Source organism: Nyctereutes procyonoides, unplaced genomic scaffold (genome assembly GCF_905146905.1).
Source record: "Nyctereutes procyonoides isolate TBG_1078 unplaced genomic scaffold, NYPRO_anot_genome, whole genome shotgun sequence".
Lineage (NCBI taxonomy): Eukaryota > Metazoa > Chordata > Mammalia > Carnivora > Canidae > Nyctereutes > Nyctereutes procyonoides.
The window spans coordinates 9,924,855-9,946,141 of record NW_026575036.1 but is presented as its reverse complement, the minus strand read 5'-3'; the positions used below and the strand labels follow the sequence as shown (position 1 = coordinate 9,946,141).

Genomic DNA, 21,287 nt, shown 5'->3' with positions numbered 1-21,287 from the left:
GTAATATTAAACCAGTATTGAAGAGTGGTGTGAGAAAAGAATTGTATAATGTTGTAAGCTGTTATTTTTCTGGTTTTATACATTACATATTGGTAGTTACCAATGGTATCAACTACCATTGGTAGTTATCAATGAGGGGTGGGTGACTTTGCTTGCCAGGGGACATTTGGCAATATATAGAGGTATTTTTGGTTGTCACAACTTGAGAAGGGGGATGCTATTGGCATCTGTGATCTAGAGGGGGAGGCAGGGATGTTGTTAAACTTCCTACAGTGCACAGGACAGCTCCCACAACAAATTAGCTGACCTCAAATGTCAGTAGTGCTGGGATTGAGACCCTCCTATGTGATAAAGCTTTAAACATCTCTGTCAATTTCAAGTCTTTGAATAAGCTTAATGATAGATACTCTAACATAGCACAGATTTAAACCTTACTTTTTCTAAACTAATAATACATTAACTTATTCTAACATTCTATTAAAACATTGTTTTAAAAATAAGGTACACAGTAATTTTGTAAATGGATTTCTCTTCAAGGCTTTGGCCAGCTCTTCCCCCCCCTTTCAAGTGAGTGCCCTCTACTGGTCAATTTATATGGTTTTGTAATAAATAACAATGAAATACCAGGTTTGAGTAAATTTCCTATTTAAACTGTGGATATAATCAGTTTTATAAATATGTAAGTTTTATTTAAAAGTCCTATTTTATATACTTAATTTTTAAAAAATCTAAAGTCAGTTTTATTCTTTGCTAATATTAAGATTACTTTGTGGACTAATTAGACCTAATTAAATATGTAGGTGAATATTTTTAACTAAGAAGGGAAATGTGGCAGGGAAGGAGAAAAGGGGTGGTTCTGGAGTTAACCCTGATTGGGTTACCTTGCCTAGGGGATAAAAAGTGACACTTTGAATTTCTCTATATGCGCAAAGGAGCAAAGCTAGAGTTCAGAGCTAGGGATGTGCTGTGCTACATGGGGTGTGAGGAAAGGGCCTATTGGAAAGTGGCAAATTGTAAAAGTTCACGTTGTGTAGTTTTTTTTATATATATAGTATTGTAGAATAGTTGTGAACACCTGATTCTTAGAATAAAGTAACACAAAATTCAGGCCCTGTATTTGGGTCAATTTATGAATAAGTATTTACTTAATTATAACTGCTTATTTAGACCTGAATATTAAAAATTATCAGACATGTTTTATTCTAACTTGGATTTTTATAAATACAAAGCTTTACAAACATAGAAATGAAAGTTGGCAATGAAAATAAGTGAAAGGAAAAAAATGTTTTCATAATTTGGCATCTCTTAAGATTCCAGTTTTAACAATGCAACTAATTCCTTCATAGTAATTATTCAGTGCTCACTGTGTACCATGCAGGCTTTTTGGGGGCTGGAGATATGTTGAGGAACAAAGGGACCAGATCACACTGCATTCATGAAGTATACTGGCCTCAGCTGTATTTTGAAGAGCAGTCCTTCTAGACAATGATCCTAATTCTATTTAATATAATTTAGAGGCTATATGCTTTAGTAAGGCATTAGATTTCTTGCATCTCCTTTAACCATATTGTCAAAGAGCGTCTAGGTTTATGGAACAGTTATATTTTTGTTTTATGCTTTTTTTAAAATTTTATTTATTTATTCATGAGAGACAGAGAGGCAGAGACACAGACAGAGGGAGAAGCAGGCTCCATGCAGGGAGCCCGATGTGGGACCCGATCCCAGGACTCCGGGACCATGCCCTGGGCCAAAGGCAGGCGCCAAACTGCTGAGCCACCCAGTGATAATCTTAATAAAATTAGTAGAAATGGGTAGTAAAAATAAATATTTGAGAGGATTAAGTAGGGATACAGTGCTTATGTTAGATAATTTTTCATCTCCTTATTTTGAAAATTTCCAGCCAATGGAAAAGTAGTGAAAAGTAGTACTTGTGAATACCTGTTACCCTTAAACAGGTTACGTCTATTATTTGGTTAAGGTGATGTCTGTCAGTTTTCTCTCTTTATGTAAAGGTTTCTTCTTTATCTTTAGTACATATCTTGTGGGGAGATGCTTTGAGACTGTAACTTATCCTATTCTCCAATGTACTTATACTCAATGGGATGTAGCACCAACTGAAAACTCTTGCCATAATAAATTACTACAATAGGGGATCCCTGGGTGGCGCAGCGGTTTAGCACCTGCCTTTGGCCCAGGGCGCGATCCTGGAGACCCGGGATCGAATCCCACGTCGGGCTCCCGGTGCATGGAGCCTGCTTCTCCCTCTGCCTGTGTTTCTGCCTGCCTCTCTCTCTCTCTCTCTCTCTCTCTCTCTCTCTCTCTCTCTGTGACTATCATAAATAAATAAAAAAAATTAAAAAAATTACTACAATAGTGGTTGCAGAATGGTAGGTCATCTTATAACCCCGTCATTACTTCTACATTTGTTAGTTGACAATTACCATAAATAAGGGCTTTTTCTCTTTTCTCTGTCCTTATTTGTTTTTTTCTCTTGGACACATGGATTCTTTTTTTAGTCATTGTATTCAAGCCTATTACTGTAATTTTTGAGTTTTGATCTCAATTTTGTTTTTGATATGGCCAGTGAATCCCTTTCAAGTTGGCCTCTGTATCCTTTTGACATATCTCCACCAGATTCTTTTCTGGCACAGTGTGTTCCAGGTTCATGTTGTGCTTTGCCTTGGATTCAGCCATTTGTCCAAAGAGTCCTAATTCATTTTAGTGGGGAATGATATTTAGAAATTAAGACCCAGATGTTAGAGGGGCATCTGGTTGATTTAGGGGGTGTGGTGAGTGCTTAAAAAAAAAAAAAAAAGAGAGACCTAGGTGTCATATATGTTTCTTGCTGCTGAGCTGTCACTGCTTCTAGACCCTTTTCAACGGACAGACTGAGAAACGTATTTTATTTAAAAATGAGTTCATTCTTCCTCACCCTCCTCCATTATCTTATTCTCCTGTGGGAGACCCCTGGTTCTAGTCTGTATACATTTTATTGTTAAATATCAGACAGCTGTTGAAATAAAATGATTATCAGTCTTCAGTCCTGGTTCTTGCAGTGTTATTTTAAGTAATACAGATTGAGTGAATTAACATTAGGTTAGTTTCTATATTTGTGGAATTGGGATTATTCCTTTTTCCCCACTGATGAAAGAAGGGATCCTTTCCATTTTCAAAATATTCTTAAACCGCTTAGGAAAACATTTAGGAAAAGATTGAGCTGTTTGGGTACATGAAAATTAAGACATCTTTAACAAAAATACAAGGAAACTTGGGAAAAGTATTTGCATCATCTATCAGGAAGCTCATATATAAATTAGAAAAAAGCAAACATTCCGATGAAATAAAAAAGAGGCTAAGGATATAACCAACTTATCCATCAAAAATAAATAACTGAATGACATATATAAAAAGATAGTTCCATAATATAGAAATACAAGTTCAAAACAATAAATAATGTTTTTTTCTTTGATACTGGCTAAGATTATAATCATAGGGGTGTTGGGAAGGGTGTGTAGGCAAGTGTACTCTTTATGAGGTAGTGAGAGTGTTATGTTCTTATAAACTTTCTGGAGGTCAGTTTTGTAATATGTATGCATGTTCTTTGACCAAGTAATATCACTTCTAGGAATTTATCCCAAGAATTCAATTGGGTAAATGTTTAAGATGTATAATATATAGGAATGTTTCTAATAGTGTTGTTAATGATTTTTTTTTTTTTTTGGTTAATGATTTTTAAAAATGGAAATAATTCGCACAGCTACCAATAGGGAATGCGTAAATTATATATCTATACAAGTTATATTATACAATTGTCAAGAAGATGCAGTAGATCTATATGTACTAACTTTGAAAAATACTCATTTTGTAAGTTAAGCTGCATCACAGTACATTGTGTAGAATGTGATTCTATTTATATAAAAACTGTGAATATGTACATAAACTATGGTAGTTTAGTCAGACTCATTCTCTGTAGTAGTTGGTTTTCAAAAATGAGCATATACTTTTTTTGAGAGAGAAATGTATTCATTTTTGAGAGAGAAGAGTCACTGACATTAACTACCGGATTTGTTAATATTTGCTTCTCCCTTTTTAAAGCCTCTACAAATTGGACAAGGCTGAGATATCTTGGATAAAGAAATTGGTATTAGGCCAATTAAAGAAGAGCTGAGAGAGATAATACAAAGCATGAAAATTATATTGGCATCTGTAATTATTAAAATTGGATCCATGCTCAATCCTGCCTCACATTCTGACCTTGGCATCAAGTGATAATTTATGGCAGGATGCCACATGACTTCAATAGGTTACAGATGTATGCTTATTATATCTTTATTTTCAAAATCTGTTATGCAAGTTTTCCTTGAGTTTATTCAGATTTTTAAACCAGTTTTATCTCTTGGAAGCAGTACACATTTTATTCTCTCCAGTCTTAGGCAAAGATTCATCATTCTCATAATTTAAAGTATACTTAATATAGTAAAGAAATTTTTGTTTACTTTTCATGAATGGCTTAATCAAAACTTCTGTCATGAGAACAAGCTCTTTTAACACCCTTTCTGCCTAATCAAAACAGATCCTTTGTAATCTTCAGGGTTTTAGCTCTCCTTCCCTGGAGCTTGCCCAGTGCCATTGTATTTATTTTGATATTTAGTGACCAGTTTTGCAAAAAGTCCAAGTGTAGATGTTCAGTGATCCTATAAAGACAGAATACTACTGTTGTCATATGGTTCATAGTAGCCAGTGGCCTGCCCCCTAACCTTTTTGGCCTATAATAGCATGTGCAGTGTAATATATGACATGATACAGTTAACTTTTTATAGCACTTCTCATTTTATAAAGAATTTTTATAGTCTTTAATACTAGCCTGTATACAGAGTCTTGTATGATACTATTTACCTACTTTTTACTGCTGAAGGAACAGTGGTTTAGAGCTTAGAGTACAGGAGACAAGTAGTTTGCCCGCACTCACACCACAAGTAAGTGAAGTTCTGTGGTGCCCATAGACTGAAGATTTGGGTATATATCTCTAGCCTAGTTTTCTGTCCTAGCATCAGATCTGTATATCAAGCTGCCTCTGGGTCATGGCCACCAGAACAACCTGTAAACATAGGGAATTTGCCCAGATTGAACTCATCTTTTCCTCAACTCTTCCCCTTCTGTTCTTATGCCCAGGCAGTAAGCTGCCATTAAAAAAAATTGAGATATAATTCATACAGCATACAATTCATTCTTTTAAAATACACAGTTCAGTGGTTTTTAGTATATTCATGAAGTTATACAGCCATAACACTTTTGTCACCTCAAAAAGAAGCCCCAAGCCTTAGTCCCTTCTCCTGCCAGCACCGGGCAACGGTTAATTTCCTTTCTGTCTTTGTGGACTTTCCTGTGAATATTTCATATAATTAGTATCATACAATATGTATCTTTTGTGTCTGGGCTTCTGTCATGTAAGAAGTGTTTTCAAGATTCATCCTTATTATCACATGGTTCAACATTTCATTCCTTTTTATGGTTGAATAATATTCTGTTGTATGGATAATACCATACTTGGTCAGTTGATGGGCATTTAGATTGTCTCCTCTTTTTGGCTATCGTGAATAATGTTGCTGTAAACATTTGTGTGTACTTTTTTGTGTGGACATATATTTTCAGTTCTCTTGGGTATATAGCTAGAAGTGGAATTGCTAAGTCATGTGGTATCTTTATGTTTAACTTTTTGAGCAGCTGTCAGACTCTTCCACAGTGGTTGCAATGTTTACATTCCTACCAGCAATGTATGAGGATAGTTCTGCCAATTTTACCCATTAAATATTTCTCAAAACTAATGTTCTCCATCTGCTGCTATTGCTGCCTTCAGGTTCTATCATTTCTTATAATAGCTTGCTCACTCAATTTCCAGCCTCCGACCTGGTCCCTTTCTATAATTTTTCATACTGATGCTAACAGTGAATCTGGTAAATGTGATCTTTCCTTCCTACTTAAAAATCTTCCACTAATTTAAGTGTAAGATGAAGTTCAAAATTCCTTAACGTGGCATACAAGACCCTCCATAAGCTGACTTCTGCTTGATTGTTCAATTTCTCTTCTACTTACCTAGAATCCCTCTCAGTTAAAGTTGTATTGAACGCTTTGGTTCCATGTACTCAATGTAATACTTTATGTTTTTATACATTCCCTTTGCTCCTTGTTGCCTGGAGTGGCTCTATCCTCCCTTGTGTTTCTTGCCTCATATAAGCAAAGTTGATCTCTCCTTTCTGTATTCCACCAGTGTACTTTTTTTTTTTTTTAAAGATTTCATTTGTTTATTTGTGAGAGACACAGAGACACAGGCAGAGGGAGAAGCAGGCTCCATGCACGGAGCTGGATGTGGGACTGGATCCCGGGTCGCCAGGATCACACCCTGGGCCAAAGGCAGCGCCAAACCTTTGAGCCATCCGGGCAGCCCCACCAATGTACTTTGTCCTGCATATGGCGTTTGCATTTATTTCATAGTATTTTAATAATTTATATACCGTATCTCTTCTGCCAGACCTAGCTCTTTGAGTTCAGAAACATTATAATTCCTGGTATAATATATGACACTTAGTAGGTGTTTGGTAAATGTCCCTGTGCTTCAAGGGAGAATAGGGTGAGTGGGAATGAACTAATAAGCCTGTGTTTATAGCTCCCATATTTCTTCCCTACTACAATTCCAATATACCAGGCTATTATACATGATTCTGGCTGTCTTTGAAAGCTAGCTGTCTACAACAGCCTTTGATGGGTATAACCAATAGTGTGGAACACATTATTCAAATAATCTTCTGGAAGAGTAACAAAATACTTGAGTATTAAGAGAGTAAAGTGAGTTTCTCTTTTCTATAGGTGTTATTTAGCAGTATGTGAAGAGTACTTATGACACTTAATGCATTAAGAAAACCTTATAAACATTTCGAAAGTAAATCCTCAAATAATACTTTAGCTGACATTTTCAGCAATCCTCTTCATATTTACAAGAGCATCTGATGGAATCAGCAGCATGAAGATGGAGATTAAATGGCATAATGCTTGTAATATGCTTATCACAGTATCTGGCATATTTTTTTGTTTGTGTGTTTGTTTACTATAGTGCCTTCTTATGTCATGGTTTCACTGCCTGAGTTGGAAAACTAAATTGAGTGTGTTAAAAGGTGAACATACCGAGCAACTTGGTTCCTATTAATTATAATAGAAAATTGACAAAGTGATGTCCTGGTCAATGAGTTTATCTGATCTTGAATGATTTAGTGTTAATTTTCAAATTCCTCTAATGGGTCTACAGATAAGTTTCTGTACATAAAACAACACTTAAATGTGTGGAGTTTTTTAAATTAGCTAATTTTTTTTAGTAATCTCTGTAATCTGATGTGGGCCTCGAACTAATGACCCTGAGATCAAGAGTCACATGCTCTTCCCACTGAACCAGCCAGGTACCCCTTAAAGGAGTTTTAATAAACTGGAAAACACTTAAAAAAATTATACAAGTCAGCAAAAAAAGGTGAAATTCCAAGTGGGCAAAGGACGCAGGTGATGGGAATAAATATGGAAATATGAAAAAACCCTATATGACATTATTAGTCCTCAAATGGATATTAAAACAATAAGAATTTTTAGCTTAATAAACAGAAATTTAAAGGAAAATAAAATTATAAAATTCATAATGAATGGTGATGAAATTCATACATTCTTAATGCCATGGAAAATTAATAAATATAATGAACATCATGTATACACCAGCCAGCTTTTTTGTCTCTTAACATTCTGCCATTTGGTGTAGATACTTTTTGTTTTTCAAGATGTAAAACTTAATACAGTTGAAAGCTGCTTTGTTCTCTGCAATCTTATTCTCTTCCCTCCCAAAAGTCTTTTTAATTTTTCTCTTATATATTACTTTCATATTTTTACATTAAGGTTTCATATTCTATAAAACTTGCTTGAATACATTTATTAAGATACTCTTTATATATTATAATTTTAAAATTTACAACTTCATTGTTTTAATATAATTTACAGTATCTTAAACTCGTGCTTATTTTTATAAGACTGTGTTATAGTGTATGCATATATTTATATTGAATGGATTCATTCATTTATTCATCAGACAGTACTGATTGCCTACTGTATTCAAGATTTTACACATAGAGTGTATAGTGAGCAGAGCAGATGTGAGCCCAACCATCATGGAATTCACAGCATAGGAGGGGGTATGGACAGTTACACAAAAAAACGTAGTTACAAATTATAATACATTCTGTGAAGGAAATACAGAGGTGCTGAAGAAGAAGAGTGGTAAATCCTTTGGATTTTGTTTTTAAAAAGGCAGAGATGTTATGAGAAGGCTTAAAGCAAGCAAGCAACATGGTCCAAACTACATTTAAAAAGGATCACTGGGGATCCCTGGGTGGCGCAGCGGTTTGGCGCCTGCCTTTGGCCCAGGGCGCGATCCTGGAGACCCGGGATCGAATCCCACGTCGGGCTCCCGGTGCATGGAGCCTGCTTCTCCCTCTGCCTGTGTCTCTGCCTCTCTCTCTCTCTCTCTGTTTGACTATCGTAAATAAAAAAAAAAATAAAAAAAATAAAAAAAGGATCACTGGCTGCTCTGTGGAGAAGTTATCTTAAGAGTAACAACAGGGATCCCTGTTGTAAGCAGTTGTAAGAAATTACATGAAAACAGTTGTCAGGGACTAGGGTGATAGTGGTGGTGGTGGATGCTTGGATTTGCATTATATTTTGAAAATAGATAAGTGGCATAAGATTGTGCATCATGATTAAACGCCTATGTAATTTTTCTTTGTAAGACATTTTAGGATGCCATGTTTAGTGTATCTCTATTATAACTATTATTTAAAAACAACAACAACAACATGTTTCTTCAGCATCGTTTACCATAAGTGGCATTACTGTGAACATTTATATGGCTCTTGAAAAATACTGTAATTGCTTTCCGAAAGGATTGTGCCTTCAGCAAATTAAAAAATAGCACTTTGACCAGGAGTGAAGGAAAATATATGGAATAACTTTCTTTCATTTAATGTTATATTGAATTCATTTAAGTAGCTTTATCCTCTTTTGCAAAGGATATTAGTAACCTATGTACCCAACCTAAAAGTTTATTCTGTTTGAAAGGCTGGAAATAATACTAATTAAAAATGTAAGGTCTTGGGACTCCTGGCTGGCTCACTTTGGTAGATCATGTGACTCTTCATCTCAGGGTCCTGAGTTTGAGCCCTACTTGGGCATAGAGCTTACTTTAAAAAAAAAAGGAGGGGGGTGATCCCTGGGTGGCTTAGCGGTTTAGCGCCTGCCTTGAGCCCAGGGCGTGATCCTGGAGTCCGGGATCAAGTCCTCACATCAGGCTCCCTGCGTGGAACCTGCTTCTCCCTCTGCTTCTTCTTCTGCCTGTGTCTCTGCCTCTCTGTGTGTCTCTCATGAATAAATAAAATCTTAAAAAAAAAAAAAGTAAAGTCTTGATCATTTTCTTGCTTCATTCTTAACTAGTTTAATTACAGAATCTGTGTATTTAAATTGGTTGGGTTTTGATAACTCGTACTTTCTCAGAGGTGATTTTTTTTTTTTAATATAAAAAGAATAGGGCAGCTGGGTGGCTCAGTGGTTGAGCATCTGCCTTTGGCTCAGGTCCCAGGGTCCTGGGATTGAGTCCTTCATCAGGCTCCCCAGGGGGAGCCTGCTTCTCCTTCTGCCTATGTCTCTGCCTCTCTCTGTGTGTTTCTCCTGAATAAATAAATAAAATCTTAAAAAGAAAATAAATAAATATTGAGAATACTTCAGATTTGTGAAAAGTTATTTTATTAGCTTAGAGCAGGGGTTGGCAAACTTCTCTGTAAAGGACTGCATTTTCTGTAAAGGTCTTCATCACATAATCTTTGCCATTATTTTTTAAAATTACCATTTAAAAACACAAAAACTATTTTTAGTTTGTTGGCCATGCAAAAACAGGTGGGCAGGATTTGGCCTGTGGGCCAGTAGTTTGCTGAACCCTTATTTAGACTCTAATCCTGGGAAAGAGTCTACATTGATGTAAATTTTTTCTGCTTTCATAAACTTCTTTTCTTATGGCTAACCTGGAGTTAGAATAAAATGTTTAGTATTTGTATGTTATTTTTGTTTTGCTTGCTTTCTGCTTTATCACCATACCTGTCAATTATTTTCAGATTATACTTTGCCATTTAACTCTTTGTTCTTAAGCTTTCACCAAGTTGCACTCCCTTTTTACATAGCTCAGTGCCTGATTGCACTTCTAAGGGGGACTCTAGTTAGAACTAACTTTGGAAATACTGAATTTTTAACCAAAACTATTATTTCTAATAAAGATATTCTGCTCATTGCTCATAAGTAGGTTGTAGATTAATTATTTCAGTAACTGAGTGAGTCAGAACTTTGCTGGCAGTTTTTTTAAGGTTTAGAAGGAAAAAGGTAATGGGAATGAGATTTGTTGGTGAATAGGGACTGTTTTTCCAGTTTCTCAGTCCCTTTGGTGGAGAGTATTCATCATGAAAACATGTTAATGAAATACACATAATATTCCACATTATATACTTTTGAAACACAAAGTGTTTCAAAATTTTGTAAATGAGAATTCATTGAGGTACATCTTGGAGGTATTATATGTGCGTGGATGGTGAATAATCCAGTAGCTACACCTTAGGTATAGACTGTGTGGCTACAGAAACTATGGTCTTTAACTTTATTGTTGGTAGAAAATTTTAGATGTAAAGAGTAAGAAAACTATCACTATAAGGTTAACTTAAGTTAGCATTGATAAGTGAAGATGTGAGGTGACAGCAATAGGTAAGGAAAGTCTTTAGTGTATAGCCACACCTGGATAACGAATGAATGGATTGGCTCTAAGACACTCTCCTTTGCTTTTAATTCCTGTTCTTCAAAAACACTGGTTTTCAATTTATAATATACAAGAGTTCTTTTAAGTGGTTAGTTAAGGGAATAGGTTAAAATAATAAAATGATGACCAGATGTTCTAATCTTTAGTAAAAAACTTCTTGTTTAGAAAATAAATATCCTTTTTTTCTGACTGATGGAGAACTAATTTTTTATTATGGACAACTTGGAAAATATAGTTTACTTTAAAAAATAAACATGAGATCAGAGTCTAATATGATAGTTTTTCACACTTTTAAAAATTAAAAGTCATAGAAGGGAAAATGTTCTAACATAGCATCTAGTACCAAAAATAAAAAGATAAGAGACAAGTTATTTCTTAAATTAACTCCATCAACAACATACACTTTTAACATTTGATGTATATACCACCAGTTTTTTTTTGTTTTTTTTTTTATTTATTTACGATAGTCACACAGAGAGAGAGAGAGGCAGAGACACAGGCAGAGGGAGAAGCAGGCTCCATGCACCGGGAGCCCGACGTGGGACTCGATCCCGGGCCTCCAGGATCGCGCCCCGGGCCAAAGGCAGGCGCCAAACCGCTGCGCCACCCAGGGATCCCCATACCACCAGGTTTTAAATATATATACAGATACATTTAAATAGGTATATACATATATTTGTGGTCATGCTACATATGTATCTTTGTGTTCTATTATAAAGATTTTTCAAATATTTTACCAGAAACATGATTTTTAATGACCATTCTTTTTTTTTAATGATAGCGTGGTCTATGCAGAAATTCATGACCTAAAGGCACGTTAATACTACAGCCCACATGTGGAACAATAAGGAGGATTCCTTGGTTTACACCTTATACCCATTTTCAGCCCAGTCTCTTTTTCTATGACTTCACATTGCACCATCCCTTTTCCTTATTTTTTTGAGTTCTATTTTAGCAGAGAGTACATGAAGCCTTTTAGGCATAATCATTAACAGAAGAGGAAAATAAGATTTTTATCTTAAGATTCATTATAGTTCCCCATTCCCTTTCTTTTTATTCAGTCTTAGAGTTGCACAGCCATATTCTTCTGACTGTAAGTAAAATAGATACATGACAGTTATTTGTAAATTGACTGGTTTTTCTTGCCCTAAATCATCTGAATAATAGAGTTGGTAGAGCTATCCCATTTCTGTAAGAATTCTTTTCTTTCATAGAACATTTGGTCTTTTGTTAATAATATGAACACTTGCATTGTTGAATCTCTGCATAACACTATTTTGTAAATTTTTAAAATTGTGGTAAGATATCTATCTATCTAATAATACATATCTTGCAGCTGTTCTTAAATGTACTGTTCAGTGACATTAAGTAAATTTACAATGTTGAGCAACCATTAGCTCCTTTTCCAGAACTTCATCATCTCAAACTGAAACCCTGTATCCAATAAACAGTAACTCTCAAATCCCCTCTTCCCTTGTCCTAGGTAATGTCTATTTTACTTTTTGTCTCTGTGATTTTACCTATTTTAGGTACTTCATATAAGTGGAATCATAAATATATGCCTTTTTTATGTCTGGCATAATGTTTGCAAGGTTCTTCCATGTTGTAACATGTATCAGAATTTCATTTTTATTTATTTATTTATTTATTTTTAAAGATTTTATTTATTCATGAGAGACACAGAGAGAGGCAGAGTCACAGGCAGAGGAGAAGCAGCTGAAAAATATTCCACTATATATATATATATACATATATATTCTACATTTTGAATATATATATATTCTACATTTTGGCTCTTCGAAATAATGCTGTAATGAACATTGGCATACAAGTATCTGACTTCCTGCTTTCAATTCTTTTGGTTATATATGTAGGAACAGAATTGCTGGGATCATATGGAAAATCTGTATTTAACTTTTTGAGGAACTGCCAAACTTGTCCACAGTGGCTGTACCATTTTACATTCCTGCCAGCAACGTATACCTATCTTTCCACATCGTTGCTAACTCTTGTCTTCCTTTCTTTTTTTTTTTTTTTAATAATAACCATCCTAATGGATGTGAAATTGTAGCTCCTTGTGGTTTTGATTTGCATTTCCCTAATGATGTATTGAGCATCTTTTCATGTGCATAATGGCCATTTGTGTGTCGCCTTTGGAGGAATGTCTGTTCAGGTCCTTTATCCAGTTTTGAATTGGGTTGTCTTTTTGTTGTTGAGTTGCATATAACACCTCCTTAAAAGTAAAAGGTGCACTGTAATAATTCAGACTGTGTTTCTCCCTTCTCAGGATTCCTACAGGAAACAAGTAGTAATTGATGGAGAAACCTGTCTCTTGGATATTCTCGACACAGCAGGTCAAGAGGAGTACAGTGCAATGAGGGACCAGTACATGAGGACTGGGGAGGGCTTTCTTTGTGTATTTGCCATAAATAATACTAAATCATTTGAAGATATTCACCATTATAGGTGGGTTTAAATTGAATATAATAAAATGACATCGAGGGCTAATTATATCTTTTCATTTTATTGAGTCTTTGCTGATTACCATGCATAAATTGTCTAAATTTTAAAATAATAATGAGGTATGTAATGTACCCCTGTTTTACAAATGGAGTTGTTGAGGATTAGAACAGTTGAGTAACTTGTTCCAGATTGTGTAGATAGTGGTACTGGAATTGAAACCTCGGCTTGTTTGACTTCAAAACCTGTGCTCTTAACTGCTGTACACTGTGGTCACAAGGCTTTAAGCTAGAGCCATCATAAAAATGAAAACCATCAACATGAATATGAAAAAGTCATAGAGGTGGTACCACTCAAATAGCCTTAAAGATAATCGAATATAGTGTAGAATTTCTTGGAACTGGATAAACATTGGCTTTAGATAGTTAAGAAAAACTCTGGAGTTGTAAAAGATTGAAATATTAGAACAATTACAATCTGTAAAGAATGACAAATCTGCATAAAATTGACTACTTTAAAATAATTGTTACTGTATTAAATATACTTTATATTCTATTTCTCTGAGGGTTTATGGTTTTCAAAAAAGTGCATATTAAATATCCCATTCATTAACTATGTTCTATAATAGTGAGTTAGCCTATTTGAGAGGTATGACATTTTATTAAATACATTTCTTACAGTGTGTTTTTTCTGTAGTCTAGTGATAGAGAAAAAGAAATTTGAACAGGTGACTTTTTTTAGAATAGTAAATAGATGTCAGTATGTTAAGCTGTAAAGTTAACTTAGCTATTGAGTAGAGGAACTGGGAATTTGAAACAGTTCTGACTCCATTGTTCCTATTTCATGCTGTATCTTTGAAATTCACCTAAAATTGTGAAAGAATATAATTTTACCCCAAATTAAGAGTTTATGCACATCTTATAGAAAAAAAAAACCCAATTTGTAGAAGGATTTGTAACAGAATAAACAGTGTAGTAAGGTCAATTTTAACCATGTAGAAATCAGAGTCTTTCCACTTGGTGCTCTTTTTTGAGAAAGATATGTGAAAATTATGTCATAAAATTCTATATGTATATAATAACATTTAATATAAGTTTCTAAGATTATAATTTTAAAAATTAGGCACAGCACATTTTAGCCGAATTTTTCAATATTTCGTGTTTTATCATTGTGACCTACCTGCATATGGACCTATTAAGTTGTAGTTTTACTATATTTCTGGGTATTTTATCTTTTAAGAGACATAGAAATTCTCTGTTTAAGTTGGAGAAGAAAACAAAAGGAAAATTTGGTGTGGTTGGAAATTAGAAATTACATTAAATCTCTTCTTTCAGCCATGTTTTATAACACAAAATTATGGATAATTTTTGAGAGATTTATTTTGTTACTAATGTCTCTGCTGTAACTTTTTTTTTCCTCCCCAGAGAACAAATTAAAAGAGTTAAAGACTCTGAAGATGTACCTATGGTCCTAGTAGGAAATAAATGTGATTTGCCTTCTAGAACAGTAGACACAAAACAGGCTCAGGACTTAGCAAGAAGTTATGGAATTCCTTTTATTGAAACATCAGCAAAGACAAGACAGGTAAGTAAAATTTTAATAAATATGAGTCGATTCTCCATAAACTATATTAAATAATTTTAATCATCAGTCATAATTTGCTAACATATATTCTGATAACATCATTTTGAGGGCAGGAAGGCAAGAACATTGATAAATGTACATACCTGATTGCATAACTGTTATATCATTTCATGTAACTTAATTTTTCTTCCCATCATGCTAAAATAGAGAATAAAACAATGTTTATTTAGCAAATGTTCTCTTAAGGATAGGAAAGGGCAGCATTTTTTAATCCAGTGTCCATGGTATTGCTTTTGGCTTTGGTTTCTTTCCACATATGAATATTTCTGTTCAACTCAGCACATCTTACATTAAGCATTCAAGAAATGTAGGGATTTGTTTTTCAACTGTTATATTTATAAAGTCAAAGATTGGGAAGAAATACTGAGTTTCCTATTTTAGAAGTGTTTTGAAGAGTATTATGTCATGTGTTTCTAGATTAAATTCTATTGTATTTGAAGAATTTTACTTTGCTAGAATTATATTTAGATACATTTATTTTTGGAGGAAGTTTTCATTAAGCAAAAAATATTTAGAAAGTAAATAGAAATTCTCAGTTATTCATTTACTGTGGTGTTCTGAGAAAAATTAATGCTAGATTGACTCTGAATTTTAAAAATTATCTTCATTTTTAAAAGTAACTTTTTCTCTAGGTAAAATAATTTCAGTTGACATTATTTAACCTGTTTGTATGAAATGAGAGTTTAACGTATAGAAAATTCTAGAAAGGAATACATAAAGATATGGAATATAATTTTCATATATTAAAAATTGATCAGTTATATTCCCTTCAAGACGAACATTTATTTTGGGCTTTGCTAGTTATTTGTACCTGTGAACCCACAAAGCCAATTTTGTGGAATTTAACTTCCTAATGCTAGGAATTAAGAAAATTGATGAATACATGTTTAAATGTATAAAAACAGGTATTCTGTAACTTTTATTGAATTTGTAAAAGGGTAAAAATTTTAAAGTAAGCCATCTTTTAGCTAATATATGTGTCCGTTTTCTTAGTGGAAGATCATATTTACTGCTTCCTGATTGTACAAATTTGATACACATTGAAGAAATAATGAATTCTCTTCTTTAGGGATTAAAAGCTAAATTTCTGTAGCTTGATTATAGTACAAATATCTCATTCTAAAACCTGATTTATAGGTTAAAGAATGATGTTGTATACAGTTTAGTGGAATTAAGATTTCATTCAAATCTATTCCCAGGTCCCAAGGACTGGGAAAAGTTTAGTTTTTTTCTTCTTTTTACTGGTCTTCTCTAACCAGACCTCTTGATTTCTCCTATAGAGGAGGTATTCATAAAACATGACTATAATATCGATAGCTTTTCTCCATTTTCTTATGAAAATATTTCAAATGTAAAATAGGACTATTATTAAAACCATTTATCAACATACTGCCTATTACTAAATCATATCATTAACATTTTATTAACCTGCAATATTGTAACTTTTAATACTTTTTAGACAACATTAGTTAATATTTTAATTTACATTTTATAAAAAAAAACATTTTGCCTTATGTTGGTAAAGGGCTGCAAATATAGCAGGGCTTCTTATGCTTAATATGCATATTCAAATCCAGATTCTAATTAGTGGGTGGGTTCAGGTTGGGACCTGTGACCCTGCATTTCTAACAAACTCTCAGGTGATGATGATTTTGGTACATGGACCACACTTGGGGTAGAAAGACATCAGAAGAGACAGTAAAAGGGTGTTGTCTGTTACTCTGACATTGTTACTCTCTACTTAAGAGCCTAAGATAGCTGTGTTTTTTTCCTTATTGTATAGTTACTACCTAAGAAGTACTAGTTTATTCTAGTGCTTGATGTTAATGCTTTAATATACCACAGCATTCATAATAATCAGAAAATTACCTGGATTCCTTTTAAAGTAGATTTGTTGGTTTTATACAGTTTTTAGGGGGAGAGGGTAGGGAAAGTGACTGTAGTATGTATGATATGGAAGTGGATTAATTTAAATTCGTTTTGTAGACATTTACGTAGATCATCTAATTAAAATACAGAGTAATATAAAGGAATACTTGTACTTTATTTTAACACTCAGCTTTTCTTATATTTGTTAACTGTTTTATTTATATCTTTATATAGTTTTTGTTGCTAAACTGTAACTTAGATATTTTAGTTTCTGATCTTTGATTTCTTTTTATTTCATGGACTTATTGATTTGCCTTTCAAAAGTTTATTCATCTTCCTCTGTTGAAATTAATTTGGTATTTGCATGCTTTTGGAAGACTTTAAAGAGCTATTCCAAGTGATTGTGGAGATTATGATACATGTAAATTTTTATGAATTTTACATTTCCAGTTTTTGTGAAAATTTGAAGCCCTATTTTCTGCAGAGTAGTTACTTATGTGCTATTATTTGTTGTTTGAACAAAATATGCATACTCTTGTTGTATTTTATCAGTAGCTACTTATTTCATACCCTAAGTTTTAGTCTTGAGCATGAATGTAAAACAAACACAAAAAAGAATTATATATTCCAGTTGGCAGGAAAAGGACATTCACGTAGAAGGACTTAGTATTTTAAGCTTTGGGGTCCATAAAGGGTTTCTGTTAGAAATTTTTTTTTCTCATAACTCTTTAAAAATGCAAACATCGTTGTTAGCTTGTGGCCAGTACAAAAAATAGGCTGTGGCTACATTTGGCCTTTGGGCTGTAGTGTGCTGATCCCTGATTCTCTGGGGAACTGTATTGTTTGGTTTGATGCTAGAAGTTAGGTCAGGCTTTAGACTTAAATTTTACAGGCTAACATTAGTAATTTTAAAATAAAACTTATTCTGTGAAAGGGAAATAGGAGTTTTACTCTAGTACTTTTTAAGATAGAGTTGCAGAATGTATATTTTATGAAATTAACTTGTAATTTTAAAAAGCCTATTATATGGGCTAGAATATAAGAAATTATATATTTTTTACAATAGGTTAGTCCACATCTGAAAGGTCAGAGTAATTTTTATTTTCTGCTAGTATGCTTTATGTGGCATGGCTTCTATATTCCCAGGATATAAAGACTGCTGCCTATTTCACATTTATCTGGGTAGTTTAGTAATTGCCAGATTTCTCTGGATTCATTGGGCTGTGCATGCAGTGTTGGCAAAGATTATTGAAACCAAAACATTGACACCATGGTAATCAGCTGTGTGTTTTCCAGTCTGCTAAAATCAGAATTGGGGAGGGTTCAGGAAAGTGGTTGACAAAAGCAGAATTAGCATATCTGCTACTCTTGATTCAGCTTTTTTGCTTTCTGGAGGTCTCAATTTGAGCATAATGTGAAAATTAGTTTTATAAATTTAAAAATGTCATTAATTTTCTAGTTTTGTTGTTAATTTCTCGATACTTAAAATTAGTTGTTAGAAGATCTCCATTAAAAAAAGATTTTGGTCAAATTGTTCTGAAACAAAAATAAACTCTCTTATGTGCCATATTTCTTTTGGTTAGTAGTTGAGTTTTTGTACATCAGATAAATATTTTGAACTTTAGTTTTTTCAGGAGTTAAAAATAAAACAGTAACTGAGCACCTGCTGTGCACCATGCTAACCTCCCAAGTTAGTGGTATTGCTGCATTTCAGTAGTACCTGAGATGGACTACAGTTTGGCAAGGTTTCTTGAGAAATTCAGCAATACAGAATTTTTTTTTAAGAGTACATCTAGTTTCTCTCATTCCTGTCCCCCAAGAAGGCTAGTAGTATCTGTCTATACTGAGGGTATTTGAAGTGTTATTTCCTTGAAAGTGTTTTCAGTAATTTTTGCTGATAATAAGCCACTCAACAGGAACTTGTTTAGAATGAAATCACTTAGTTGAAAGCATTATAGGCACCAGGATATAGGATTATGCTATTTATTGAAATTTCCTTTTCTGGTATGGAATGCTCTTTTTTTAGTCTCACAAGTATGTTTTCAGATAATAGCTGAGCTGAAATTATTGTCACATTTCTTGATTTAAAAACAATTTGCATATATGAACTTTATACTTTTGTTCATACATATTTTCAATTGTTCTGAGTTTTGTAAGTGACATTTGAAAATGAGTATATGTGGCAATAAGCCATATTCTCAAGAATAAATCATTGAGTGACAGGAGCTCAGCACCTCACTAAGTGGGTATTGAAAATCTGTTTCAGCTACACTTTGTCTTCAGAAATTACCCACACATTTAGGAGCATGAAACCAGTGTTCTTCAGTAGTGCCAGTGGTTTAAGGTGCACAAAGTTAAATAATGTTCTCTTGATGTTGTATGACTTTAAAGCATATTATCAAGAAATGAGAAGTAATTTGAGTCTGAGAAAATATGGTAAATAACTGACTTTAAAATTTAATATAATTTCCTCTTAATAAAAGTAGGAAGTGTCCAGAGCCACTCTGGAATAACTATTTCTCAGTATTACCTTAGCCACTCATATCCTAATACTGAATTCTTGGTGGTGGGTAGTAATCTCTTCTTTTAAATTATTGGCCTCCAGTTCTCTCTCTGCATTGCTGGAAACAAAAATCATATATTCTGTACTGGTGATGGGGATGTGCACATTTAAAAAGTAGACACGGTTCAAACTGATTTTAGAATAAATTACAATCAGAATTTGCTTCTGCTAAATTAGTGGAGGACCAAAACCTGTCTCTACCCCCAGCATGTTTTCCTACTTCTTTTATTGAAGTTGTAACTTTTTTAAAAATAGGAATAAGAGTTTACATTCTTAAAAAATATGAGCTTTTACCTGGTTTGTTTAATTTGTGTGTGTATGTGTGTGTGTGTATTTTTAAATTTCTTGCATTGATTTTTGAATTGAAAGATAATTTATGAAAATATCTTCAATGCCAGCTCATACTTTACATTTTACATGTTTTACAGGAGCCATTTTAATGCTTTAAATTACTTATTTAATGAGGATTTCTAATATATATATATTTTAAAGACTTAGTATCAAAGATATGCCTGTATACAGGCATAAGTGGCTATCTAATTTAAAGTACCAGCGTATTTAATAATTTCAGAAAATGGTTAAAAATTTTTATTTTGTAGTTGACTTAGCTAGCTGACTAACTCGTTGAGTAAATTGATTCCATTAAAAGAGAGCTGCAAGTTTTCTTAGGCTGTTAGGATTTTTGTATTAGATAGCTGAATAGAAATATATCACTGGATAGTTATAAATAACTTGATGTACATTTTAATATCTAAACTATATTTAAATACCTATTTCTTAACTGAAACTTAATTTTACGAATTTTAAAGTTTTACTTTAAAGGTAAATTATTGAACTCCACTGAAGCAGTTCTTAGTATATTCTTGAGATTTATAAAAATTGATATACCCTAAAGAATTGAGGTGTCTTTTTTTTTCCCCTTAACTGTTACAGGTCACGAATATGTGATGACTTTTGCATGCATTAAACCTTAGCTTTTGGTTTACCTCAGTTAATATTTAAATGGCCAATTCTCTGTGCCAAATCGTATTTTTGATATGTATTAGCTTTCTAGGTATTGGGTCCATTTTGTCACATTTGTTTCATAGAAAAACTGATGTTAAAAAAAAAAAAAACTGATGTTTTTCTAAATATGCCAATCCGCATAGTAAGTAATTCATTTTAAAAATTAAAAACAGATTAGGCTTAAAATTAAATGTGCAATAAAATATATCAGCCTTTCTAAATATCTATATTTTTAGAAGAATAAACACAATTATTAATCTCTTAATCTGCAGTACATGTAGATTAATACTTATGTGCATTTATCTTTAGATGTAAGCTTCAACTTTTGGTGATTATATTTTTCTAGATAAACTAGGAGTACAGTTAACTGAATACTGTCCCCCTTGGCTACTGCTTACTTTTCTGAACTGGAGAAAACCTTAAATACTTTGTTGATCTCCATATAGCCATATATGATTGTGTTTGCTGTTACAGCATTTTTACTATAGCCTGAAGCAGAAGTCCCTTTAGAGTATTTAAATTAGAATAGAAGGTATGAAGCCAGTATAATTGGATACTGTTCTAAAAATTATTTTTAAGACTTTTTTCTAATAAGGAACCAAATTGAGTATTACTATTTTGTGTATATTCTTTAAACAATTCATGTTGTTTTCATATTATGGCAAACAGCCCTCACATAGCATTTTTATTTAAATAATGTAGCTATCCACCCACAAAAGTCTGTCTCAGCTCCACTTGTGGACTCTAGAAATTGGCTGGATAGTGGTTTTTTTTTTTTTAATTTTTATTTATTTATGATAGTCACAGAGAGAGAGAGAGAGAGGCAGAGACACAGGCAGAGGGAGAAGCAGGCTCCATGCACCGGGA

At 33.3% G+C, this 21,287-nt stretch overlaps 1 protein-coding gene across 5 annotated transcripts in view; it reads left to right on the top strand.

The window, feature by feature from the left end:
- Nucleotides 1-21,287, top strand: part of KRAS (KRAS proto-oncogene, GTPase) — a 50,378-nt gene that overhangs the window by 18,662 nt on the left and 10,429 nt on the right. For all 5 annotated transcript variants that reach the window (XM_055318609.1, XM_055318608.1, XM_055318607.1 and 2 more), the window contains exons 3-4: nucleotides 13,167-13,345; nucleotides 14,764-14,923. In XM_055318609.1, coding sequence (XP_055174584.1) covers nucleotides 13,167-13,345; nucleotides 14,764-14,923 — 339 coding nt within the window. The remainder of the gene's footprint in view (nucleotides 1-13,166; nucleotides 13,346-14,763; nucleotides 14,924-21,287) is intronic.